This window comes from Temnothorax curvispinosus, unplaced genomic scaffold, assembly GCF_003070985.1.
Source record: "Temnothorax curvispinosus isolate PA1 unplaced genomic scaffold, ASM307098v1 QBEX01001931.1, whole genome shotgun sequence".
Taxonomy (NCBI): domain Eukaryota; kingdom Metazoa; phylum Arthropoda; class Insecta; order Hymenoptera; family Formicidae; genus Temnothorax; species Temnothorax curvispinosus.
The window spans coordinates 56,413-69,253 of NW_020211711.1; the positions used below are offsets into that span (position 1 = coordinate 56,413).

At 39.8% G+C, this 12,841-nt stretch overlaps 1 protein-coding gene across 1 annotated transcript; it reads right to left on the minus strand.

Moving 5' to 3' along the window:
* Positions 1-1,730: 1,730 nt before the first annotated feature.
* LOC112468727 (protein yellow-like) lies at positions 1,731-4,575 on the minus strand. The gene is made up of 6 exons (XM_025038041.1): positions 4,299-4,575; positions 3,415-3,544; positions 3,141-3,303; positions 2,676-3,035; positions 2,111-2,299; positions 1,731-2,022 (listed from the first exon to the last, which is right to left on the minus strand). The coding sequence occupies exons 1-6, from the start codon at positions 4,573-4,575 to the stop codon at positions 1,849-1,851; spliced, it is 1,293 nt and encodes a 430-aa protein (XP_024893809.1). The 3' UTR covers positions 1,731-1,848.
* Between the last annotated feature and the right edge of the window lie 8,266 nt (positions 4,576-12,841).

Consider the following 12,841-nt stretch of genomic DNA (forward strand, 5'->3'; position numbering starts at 1 on the left):
TGGCAACTTTTTCGCAATCTCGCATAATAAATATTAAACATTTAGTTAAGTTATGCAATGCGGCTTATTTCTATCGCGGATATATTATGTGTAATAGTGAGTTATGTTTAGAGATTAATTTATTTTCGTGTAGTTTTGTGAATTTTATACCTAAGGAAATTTAAATTATAATGAAAATATTGTGATTTATTAATTATTTTATAAAAAATAACAAAAAATTATTATAATTTAAATATAGATATATTTTATATATAACAATGCATTTATTAAATATGAATTCTTTGCAAAATTTCGATCTCGGTAATTTCAGAACGCGCCACTGCGACGGCAGATTTTCGTATATAACATGTAATCAGCACAGCAGTTTCGAACCAATTTTTTTTTATGTTTACCTCCAGGCAGTGTGGCCCTTCACACCTTCCCATTTTTTTCTCATCACTCAAAGATGATTTTACGACTCGCGTCCACGAAGCGATGGGCGACGCCCTTAAGAAAATCTAAAACGAGCTGATCCAGATACATAAACTATATGCGGAGTATAACAGCAGTGAACTATTGTTCTCATTGCCATAAAGTTGTATTACGCACGATATATTTCAGTCGTTCATGTCATTAATATCCGTGATGCAACTCTATTTATTATCACATTGCAAGAGAACTTAACGGAGCGTACGGGCAATTTTTCATGTAACGCTATATCCGATAATAAAAGAGATAAGAAAGCCGACTTTCCAGGCAAGCCCCGAGCGCGTATCTAATTCATTACAGATTCGATCGATCTTCTTCGATCCGCAATGCACGCGGCCCAGGCGCTAACGAGACAGCTCCAGAGCCATTAAGATCCCGGCTTATCACGATCGGGATGCAGCACGCGAAAAGACCCGTTTTCCAAATTGAAAACGCGCCGATATCGCGACGGACAATCGGCGAGGAGTATCTGCTTGCCCTCTAATCGCCAGTTAGTCCCGAGCTCCAAACGCCGCCGCGATCTGCCGATTTATCGATCCTCGGAATTAGCATTCGAGGCGTGCATCTCGGCCGCGGATCTCTCGGGGCCACAGCTACGTAAATTTTAGGGCTGCGCTCGCAACTCGGGGATAGATCTCACCCGTGATCTATGCGTAAATCATCGACTCGCCCTCCCCTGCCCCCCGACAAGTAGATCACGCACAATACGTTCACCCGGTATATATGGCCAAAATATAATAAATCAAGAAATATTAATATCGCGATATAATGACGGCTTTTACGTCAAAGTTCGCGCTTCAATCGTCCCCGATTACTTCGGTGCAGCGTAAACCCCGCCGAGCGTAAAACGCAACAGAAACCCGCGTGCATATAGCGTCGCCCGGAGAGAAAGAAAGTTCTAATCCTGCGGCCCCCACGAAAACAGACGAGGCGCGTGGCCATATTTTACGGGCGGGGGCGTGAAACGGATAATTTTCGAAGGAAGCAATATCGGATCGTATATCAGGCCGCAGGAACGGCCGTTTGGCTTCAAATTATCGGAAACGAGGGCCAAAACTAATGGGCCCTCGTTAGACCATTTGGCTCCTGCGGGGCACGCCAATGCTGATTCACGCCAATCCGCTCGCTATTTTCGCGCCGCAGGCCGAAGCTAGTCGCTTCTCATATTATCAAACACATCCGATATCCGAGAAGCTCTTTGCCTTGAGGGAAGTGTAGAAGAGACATGGAGGGGAATACGTTTCAACATTTCTGTGGTCATCATCTTTTTTCAGTTTACTGAAAACTACATTCTCAGGCGCGTAAAGATTGAACGTAACTCATGATTGCATATTGCGAATCGAGCGCGGAAATCTACGCGTAGCGAATGAATCGTCAGTATTACCAGATTTGATTCTTGGTATATCTCCAGGGTGTGTTATCGCAGACCGTCCCGGCGATCGCTGCCTGAACCGGCATGGTGAGTATTCTGAAGTTCACATCCGTGTAATTCAAGGACGACAGCAAGAAGATCGGCATCCGATCCGACATGATCCAGAGTAAGCCACGCTTCACCTATGGGCGGTAAAAAGTAAGTGAGAGTAAATGAGGATAAAGGAGATTCATAGTAGGTAATTATCCCCCATTATGGAGCGCTGTGCACCTTAATATCTGCTGGGAATATCAGAGCCTCGTCGTGTCTAGCGACGATCGCTTGATTGATTGGCGCGTAAGGTAACACGGAATTCCAACAGCCAATTGCGTTCCGATCAATTAAGTTAAAGAATTGAAGTCCGTCCTCGTCCATTACGGATGCCGTGCAATGAGAAAGCGGCCCTCTCGACGACAACACCTACGTCACATAAAAATAAATCATAAAATTAAAATAACCGTATTTTATTTGTAATGACAAGTTAGATTCAGGAAAGGAAGACACAAATAAATGTACGAGATTATTCTAAAGGTGCTAAAAAACATAACGGAAAAAAGAAAATAGAAGAATTTTAAAAAATCGTAAACGTAAGGAATCTATCGAACAATGTTTCACAATTATGAATCCCAAAGCATCTGAAATAATTTTCTTCGTTTTTTTTTTCGATATATGAATAAGACAAGATGTAAAAGATTTATTGTAACAACTCTGCAAAGTTTAGACAGAATTCTACCTAAAAAAAAAGATATGATCTTTTCCAAATAGCCCGTTAAATAAAAATATTAAAAAGAAATACCTGAAACTCGTGATAACTATTTTGAGACAACTGTTGGTCTCTTAGAATCCTTGTGGACACCGCGAATTCTCGATAGCTGCTGAGGGGATGGAAGAAAAGCGTCCGATAGCCGTCTGCTAATATTGGCGACAGACTCATTCCAAAAATACCTTCAGTTCCCCATTGGAAATTCAAGCCTCCTATATTGTAATCACCCGCCAGAGGATCCGGCATGAAGTAGCTGTGCGTTACTCGCCAGGATGTATTTTGCTGCCACGAGTACACGATCAAACCGTAACCGAGTTCGTCGGACATATAAGCGAAAGCATCACCGCAACCGCCTTTTCCCAGATCAACCGCGATGTTGGCGATAAAAGTGTTCTACGTAATAAAACAAAAATTGCGAAGTTCGTAGAGAGTTCAAATCAACTAAGAATTTAAAAAAATCATGCAATGTGCGAGTCAAATGCAAAAAGAATTATATACTTGATTGATGTCCTCCGGTCTGAGCCTGTATTGCCTCAGTAGCTTATCCGTAGTCAAGTCGAACACATTCAAGGTGTAAGGGCAGACTTGTACAGTCGTTTCGTCGATTCCTATTGTTCCAGTATCCAACACCCACAATCTATCGCACGCATCCACGTGAATCCTGGAAAAAAATATTTTACTTTATAAATGTTATTAACATTAAATAGAAAACAGAAGGAAATATTTTTACTACAATAACTCATTAAGATTGATTAAACTTTCTATTTGTCACCTGTAAACAGTGGTCAAGCCGCTACCACAAAGACCAGCTTTATTCTGGGCCCAATTCGGATAAGGTATAAGCTTCGGTGAAGTACCTTGATTAGCGTCCAACGGTATATAATTCAACGTAGCCGGTATTCCTAATACAAAACGTTACTCAATCTTATCTATACTTTTTATAATTATTTTTGGAATCAATCATAATTAGTATTCAAAGTATTTAAAAAAAGGCAAAACAAACGTTACGACACAGAACATCGATTCGCAACTAAATGGTGTAAAAAAAATGCAAGAGAAACATAAGGAATGCGCGAAAGGAAGGAATTGCGGAGAGTCCGCGAGGGTCTCCGAAGGAAGTAAAGGGGAGACGGACGGAAGGGTAGAACATTAAAGATCTTACACAGTGTGCCGCCGTCATTGTCCGGCCTTTGTGCGACACAAAAAACGGTGGCGCGCGCCAACGTATATAATAAACATAGAGCATGCAAAAAGATGGAGTGAATAAAGGGCAGCGAGGACTTGAATAAACCCGTTCGTCGCCGTGTTTCCCTTCCCCCCGGGGAGCCAGGGAGAAGGGGGGAGAGAGTGTCAGAGGGACCGTGAAGGTGGAGGCGGAGGTCGACAAAGACAGAAACGCTTCCATTGAGCGCGCACACTCGCGGTTTTCGGCGCTTTTTGTCGCGGGCCGGAAGTCGCTCAGACGAGAATCGAGGCGTGTACCTCCTATGGCGATCTTTCGCGTATTATGCCGGCGTCTGCTTCCGGTTCATGACTTTGAAGCGTCGCGCCTCGTTTTTTTGGCAAGGAGAGCCCATTTGTCTGTCGCGTCGTAAGATCGTTAATCGAGACAATAGCGAAGCCACAATTGATGACTATAATAATTCGGACATTCACCATCGCGCCATCGAGGTATCGTGACAAACAGCTTATTCCTCCAGATTTCGATGCCGACCGGCAGAGAGTTCTCCGGCACGTATTCGCCACTCGCTATCGCTAATTGTCGGCTGCGCTCGTCGGGATAAGCGAAGTCCATTTTCTTCCAAGTGAATCTCTCCAAAAGCGGGGCACGTCCATACTGCATGCCCCATATTTGAATCCCATCGACACTTCCGATCCATAGTAACAGAAAGATCGAAACGAGGATGCAATTCCAGATGCAATAATTTCTCATTTCTGCTATTCAATCTCTCCTTTTCTGTATGCAAAAATATATATTTGTTTGTTTGCTATCTTAAAAATATCATTATGCAGTAATTCTTGTTGGCAAATAATATATACAATATATATAATATATATATATATATATATATATATATATATAAATCTATTGATTTAGATTTTAGATTATGCCTAGCTTTCTATTATATGTATATAGTAATAATAAATAACTTATGAAAACTCTTTCAGCAAAAAGAATATTAATTGCCTGTGCACATATAATATATGCAATATTTTCATATGCGCATATGCACTTATCGCATTTTTTACAAAGACATGAACCTGTATTAGCACTTACTTTTTATATTACTATATTAATTAGTTACGCGCGTATGTGTTTGTATGCTCACATGCATACACTTCTTGTGCAATAGCCTTTGCAAACGAAATGTGATACAGTAATTAGGTAATTACTTCATCCCGTTGAAATAAAAATCCGAAGGATTATCGGTTGTGTCATCAAAAAAACATTCAGTGAAGGGGATAGAGTATTGCGACATATATATTTTTTACTAGCATCCTTATCATTTCTCTAACCGGTTTTGATATGTATCGTAGAAATAGATGTGGCATATTTATCTCTCATAATTTAAAATATAACATATTTAAATATGTCATTAGACTCATAAAAATGTCAACAAATTAATAAACAGCGATACGAGTCAGGCGCGGTACGTGGTGCACAAGCAAAACAATTAATAGTTACTGCAGAGGTAACGAATTACAATGTATATAATAATATACATATACATATATTCCAACTGTTGTTCTGTATATTCTATAACTATTAACTTCTTTACTTGCGCACCACGTACCGCGCCTGACTCGTATCGCCGTTTATTAATTTGTTTATAAGATATATTATCATAATATGGAAATTAACTTATTATCATATAATGATTTCCATTATATTATCATATAATGGAAATTAACTTTCTAATACAATATCATGCTACCTGATATTCACCACGTTTATCCAACGATCACATGCGTCATCAGCCCGGACCCTTCTATCGCTCCTGATCGCAAGAATAGCGTAGATCAATGTCGGCCAATCAAATTTTGGACTAAAAGAAACGGAGGACAGAGTTTCCAGTCCAGAGTACTCCAGCCAATATAGAAAGCCGCTGTCGCTCTTTCAGTCCTAAACTGCGCGTTCCTGTATAAAACGTCCGCCATATATATGGTCGAGCACCCAGCCTTATATATGTAAAACCATGCCCCATACCACGTGGAAAACTATGCCCCGCGCACGGAAAGAAATGCATCTTGGCATCGGTGCGTGCATGCACATGCACCTACTTTCCAAGCCGTCCAACTAGTACAGATATATCGTATACACCTGCACTTATGCGTTTCGACGCGTCGATTTAGTTGACTGCGGGGTAAGGATTTCACGCATGCCTTAATGCCTCGATATCGGATCCATCAGCGTACTCAAACAATTACAAAATTTGTTATTGAATTTTAGAAAAGTCGTATGTGAAATGTCACATTTTTATCAAATTATATCTGAGTCACTTTGCCGGCAAATTTGATTATTGGATTATATTACTCATAAATAAAATGATTGTCTTACATTATTTAATATAAGTTATAAAATTTCGTTCCTTTTTGTATTTCTATAATTATCACTTTGTTAGTTTTTGCGTCTAATAGTCGCCATTGTAGAGAGAAAGCAATAATTTCCTATGCTATTAGTAAGGAATAATATATTTATTCCTTAAAAAGATCTATTCAAGATGCTTTCGTAAAACTGTAATTAGCACATAACATCACAGCATACATAAGTAGCAATAACAAGCTAACTCGCATTGCAAGCTACGGAATAGTGCTACGAATGATTAAATTTACTATAATTAAATGTAGTCTGGACGGATTAGTTCTTCGTAATGACAACGAGGTGCAAACGAGATTTCTACAAATAATATAAGAGACAGTCATAATGACTATCGATGCGCGTTTATGATCGATGCGATATGTATTGCGTTATTTCGGCATTAGCCACACAAACGATACGATTAAATTGAATCTGATAGCGATTTAATTAAATTCATAAATCTCCGGCGCGCCCATCGCCGAGAACGTCGCGGGCGCGCGACGAACGTGGAAACGCGGGCGGGCGTTGCGAACGTTGCGTTCGGGAGGCAGGAAAGTCATTCGTTAGCCGTAACGAGATGACGACAAAAAGCCGCCGTCTGTCTCACGGATGATCGGCTCCCGAGAATAAATTCCCGAGGGCACTCCGTTATCTTCCCGCGCGAACTGACGGCTGAAATTGCGTTCAGCCCTCTCCTCCCTGTCCGCCCCCTCTCGCCTCTCCTCTTACCTATCCCTTTCGCCCACCTCGCCGCGTTTCATTAATCAGCACGCCCTTCCTGAAGGGCGCAATCAGAATTCGCGAAAATGAATAATTGCCGGCGGGTGAAAAATATTATTCCGGCTTAATTATCGATGACGCGCGACATTAACGGTACACCGAATTGCAATGTACGGCCGAATTAATGCACTGTGTTATGGCGGAATATGCGAGTCGCTGCGAGTAATTTAGCATGAACTCAACGTTGAGTTTTTACTCCCACAGCTCCCGCAGTTCGATTTATACCGTAAATCACTTGAGCCAGGAAGTATTCATTTGCTTTCTTCTACGCAATACCGAACTTATTACAGCGATTATAAGTTGCCGATAATTCGAGAATGAGATACGCCGACATATAATCTAGTTAATCTAGTACAGCCAATAGCACTTTAATTTCCAATTTTCGTAGTAATTGAAAACCCAAATGACTTTTCCGGTTTACCGTCATCAGAAACGTAAATAATCTGCGCAGTGAATAAAAATTATATCATATCGGTTTTGCGCTCAAAAATACCAATACGCGGCTTTACATTCATTAACGTCAAAAATATTAAAATTGCGTGACAGAGTGACACGACGTATATATGATAATAGTCACGCTCAATTTGTGTCAATTTTAATCTTATCTGCATTCACCTTGTCATCAAAACTGTCCCTCAAATAGAATGGTTATTCGAAATTGACAGAGAGAAAGAGAGAGTGAGTATATGGACAATAATTTGCCTGGATTTAATATCTTTCTATAAACTTCGATCCATGAATTTTGCATAATTTAATTGATTAGCGGTCATGCAACGGTACATAAATAAAAGTTCACGATGTGGGTCGGTGCATGGCACGTTCTTATCAATCATCGTTAACTCCATTGGTCTTTCGTAGATAATCTACTTGTAACTTTCGTCACAGCCGCAAAGTTAATACGGACCGACTTCGCCAAGTCACTTTCTTGCGATCGTAGATCGTCCCATCAAGGCTGCCTAGATTGCTTCCCGGATCGCCCGCGGACTTTCTAGTTGACATGATAATTTAAAAGCGGCCACACGCGCTCGGATCTCCGCGTTTCATCGCCCATTATTCTCTCATCAGACGTATTTTGCATTTTGCATGTTATTAAAATTTCGAGACTTTTGGGATTCTCGTTCGGTCGCTTTGCGTAACAGTTGCGCATAAAAAACGATGGTGAAAGGTCGACGTAATATTCGCGCTGCACCGAGGGGTTTAAATGTAAACGAGCTACATCGGAAAAATGTTATTACAAAAGCTCTTTTGAAGAGGGCACATTATGATACGCTAAAATTGAAAAGTGGTGTGCCTGGTAATATTGCGGAAAAACGTTGTGAATATTCCTCGGTGTTATATGCACAATATCGCAGTAATGTATCCGCTAATTTCACCGCGCGGCTAATTGCACGGTTTACGTCATAATTATTGGGGAATGCACGAGTACATAGCACGGCAACACTGACGTATTGTACGTGTAATTATTACGTACACCGTATCAATGTAGTGTAGCCTTCTTTTAAAATGTAATTGTGATCGTCGCTGACGCTTAGCAGGATTTTATGTTTAATTATTTTACCTACCGCGGCGCGTAATTAAATTTTTCTTCCTTTTCTTTGGATAACGTCAATGGCAAATCATGATAAAATTGGTAATATATGATTACTATATAATATATGATACTATATATTGGTAATATATAGTATACATGATAATATGGATAATATATGCCTCATATATTAAATTTATAGCATTAATTAAATAAATAATTTTATTTTTATAAAGTAAATAAAAGTTTAACATAATCTTCGTAAATATTATTTCACATTCCCGTTTAAAAATGTTTGTTGACCTATTGCGACACACAAAACACGAACGAGACACTTTATATGCAGTACTCGTTAATTTTATTTGCGCCACGCGCTCGAAAATAAATCTCTGCCCCCGAGCTCGGAATTTTACATACGAGTCATCGACGTATTTGGCGAGCGGTACCTCTGAAGGTCCCAGACAAATTGCGATCATTAGTCTCCGAGATCTGATTATAATGAAATAATTGGTGCACACGGTCTTCCTATGAGGTTTGTATGGGTCGCAGCTGCAAATTGAAGGAGAATAACGGTGAGGGCCGCAAATAAAATTATAATAACACGAACGATGCGAGGAAAGTTCGTCATTTGCGGATCCAATTGTGCAACGAGAAATTAGCGGTTCGGCTCCAGACGATCGACCTCGTTTTCATTAAGTGGACAATTGTGGATATGCAAGTAAGACAAAGTAGTTATTTCGACTCGTAATAAATGTCTTTATAAAGAAATGTTGGTGAAACGCCGGCATGGATGATATACATAAATTATTTTTTAAATGTATATTATGGATGATATATATAAATACAAATTATTTTTTAATGTATGTTGAATCCAGGAAACACAATGCAACTTTATTCCTGCGCTACTAAAATTTGAAGATGTTATTTGACTACATATGAGCCGTATTTCTCAGGAAGATGAATTAATGGCAACGCCTGAACTTTCAGCAACCACCTTGACATCAGACAAAACGGGTTGCCAACAAGTCCGTATCAAGCTGGTTTAATGGCTGAGTAGATTGGTTTCTCCTTTTACAGAAATCATGTTATAACGGGAGCAAACTGGATGAAGTATTGGAAAGTGAAGTTGGAATAGGCAGCGGACTTCGTTACGCGATGCAGCGTAAACTTATATATCGTCACATGGTACCAAAAGCAATATACATATTATACATATATGTGTATGTCAATGTATACATATATCTCGCACAATTATGCAACTTCTTGTAAATAATAAAAATATAATCAAATTTTTGAAAAAGTACATCTTAGTTTTAAAAAATTAAAATTATGTCGATCAATAATTTACACATTCCTCTTCTAAAAATAGATTCGAAAATATGCGTATACAATCATTCTCAGAGAGTATTAATCAGCTTTTTACCTAAGTCGTTGTCAATAACTTTCTATGAGACGTGACGATGTGAGATATCATCGATTGAACTAATTTAAAGGAAAACATTTTTTTCCTATCTCTTCTGTAGAAATTATATAATGGAAGAAAGAGATAGGAAGAGAAGTGGAAAAGTGGTTCTGTGTCTCGAAAGGAACAGACATTCAAATAAGAAGAAGAAGAAGATCCACAACTCGTGCATGGCACGTGTGTTTTTATGCGGCTCGCACTTTCTGGCACGCGCATCGGCTTTGCATCAGTGGAGGGGAAACGCCCACGAGATTGATCGCAAGGAGCCCACAGGGTTGCAAGGCCAGTGGGACTCACCCACTGCCGTTCGGAAGGCACGAGAGTGTACATACTAATATACACACAGCGAGTTCCTCTCGATTGTATTTTATCACTGACCGCTTAGAAATAAGACGAGAAGAAGCAAGGAAGTTGAGAGAGGCTGGACTCTGGTGCCCGTTGCACGTGACACGTGTATTCATTCCGGTGATTAATAGCGGTAGCGGTGGTATATATAGTAGTAGTACCTACTAGCAATAGCGTCAGCATTGAATAACATGATTTTAAGATATTAATTCATCCACGATAACATAATCAACCAATAAAACAATTGACAATATAATTTAACAAAGTTAAAATAGATTGCAACTTCTTCATACAAAATAGCACGGTTACGCTTGATCTCTTACTATTGTTGTGTATAAGGTTCCTGAGTTGTTTATAGCGTGTATTGTATTTAACACTGTTTTCTGGCTTCTATAAATATTACGTTACTACGGGCGAGAAAAAGGGCAAAGAGCTTGGCAGAACGAGGCAGGTGCACAAGTTTCATTTCGTGTCCCGGCGAACAGCCTCGGTTTCGTCCAAAAGCCACACCGAGCTTCAAGTTGCCGTTAAATCCTGGATCATTTCTCGCACCTTGCACGAAAATCTTCATAAAATGACAGAAACAATTTTGTATGAATAAGATAAGATTTGGGCTTTGATCACAGAAATCGATAGAATTTATTGCACGCAAAGTAATCCTTAAACGTATCTACTTAAAAAAAAAAACAATGAAAAAATATTGTATTATAATATTTAATATTTCAATATACTTATATTAATAAATAATAATAAAAAACAATGCAGTATAAAATCGTAATAATCATCCTCTTATGAAAAATCGATCATATCGGTGAACAATAAAATTTCATGTCCTTTCCGAACAAATCGCCGAAGAAGACCAAGAAAGAATTCGATATGAGAAATCGGTGCTGGTCGCGAAGTGTACAGGTGCACGAGCTAACGAGCACAGCTTGTTCTTCCAGGTAGGATAAGAAAGAAGAGAAGAACGAGATGTAGAAAAGAAGAAGAGGACGAAAGCGGGGAAACAAAGATCAAAGGCGTGAGCAGCCAGAAAAGCGAGGGCAAAGATAAGACGGAGACAGAAAAGAGGAAACAATTACGCGCGTGAAAGAGCCCGAAGGGAGAATATTATCAAACATCGAATATCGCTGATACGAGCAAAAAATGGTGGATAATGCACGGCGAAAATGAGTGTATATTAAGTCGAGAAGAAGAAGCTGCGAGAAGCTGCAAGTGCCGAAAACGTTCACGAGTATCGAAGGCGTTCACGCGAGTTCTCCCATTAAATGACTGTAAGTCTCTCGAAAAGACGTCGATAATGTCCCATAATGGCATAAGGAACGATTATGGTTTTCTTATAGGGAAAATCTCGATATAGACATAAAAAGTCTACACGCGTCAACCATCTCTCATTTTGGATACCTCGAAAAGTCTCTAATAGCCAAGCTTAACGAGAAAACGCTCGTTTAAAACCGTTAACCGTTCTAAACACTGCCATTTATCCCTAAGGGGGTTAGTGTCGATGATTGTTGCAGTCATAAGGCCGTTTATACTTAATATATCCAAGTCGTTCTGATGGTACGAGAGGTAGATGAAACGGGCTGCCGGGCCGCAGATTCGGCTCCGATGAAATACGGTTTGTCCAATTAAGTCACGATAAGATCGCCGCGGTCCTGGGTGGCGAGTTTTGAAACGACTTCATTAGACTACCCATAAAATTCATCGGTAAGCCGTGAAACGGTACCGAGGGGCGCCGCGCCGATGCCCAGTGCGGGGCAGGTTAAGGGGACAGGTGCCGCCGCGTGTTATACATCACTTCGGGAGCTATATACCAGGCTTTACGTCCCGGGGGGAACGCGTCTCCATTTCCACACAAAAAGAAATGATTAGAGCTTATTAGCGGCGACATCTCGACCCCGAGGAATCTTGATGAAGGAAAGCGGAATTCTTGCGCGTGTGCCGCGCACGCGGCCAAAGTTCCAATTTCTCAGTTGATATTGTCTTCTTCCGAAATAAGAAAACGCGACGTGAAAGAGGAAATTTATAGCAATATCGAGCACATCTGTCAATAATGCAATATCAATAATGCAAATTCAGAATCACTGTATTTGGTAATGTAGTTCGTGAAACGATGCTATAATGTTGAAAAAATTTCTCCTCCGTAGTGAAGAGACTAAAACGCTCTTCAGTGAAGAGTAGTTTAATGAAGCGACTTTGTAAGATTAAAATATAAAGTTAAAATATTTAGATATACATAAAATGTAAAAAAAACTTACAAACACATACATTGTTTGTATTTTTCGAGTATAAAGTTATAGTTTGGACGAAAGTAAAGAGAAAAAAAAGAGAAGTAAAAGTTTGTATTCTAAAGCGCGGCTATTTCTATGCGATTATGCAGTTGCGTGCGGGCACGCAGAAATTTGTCTTTTCTTTCCCTACATTATTATAGGAAACGAGAACACGTCTGCGGGGATGTGGATGGATAGAGACGTTTCAGTAAAGGAGTAATGATACAGGCGACT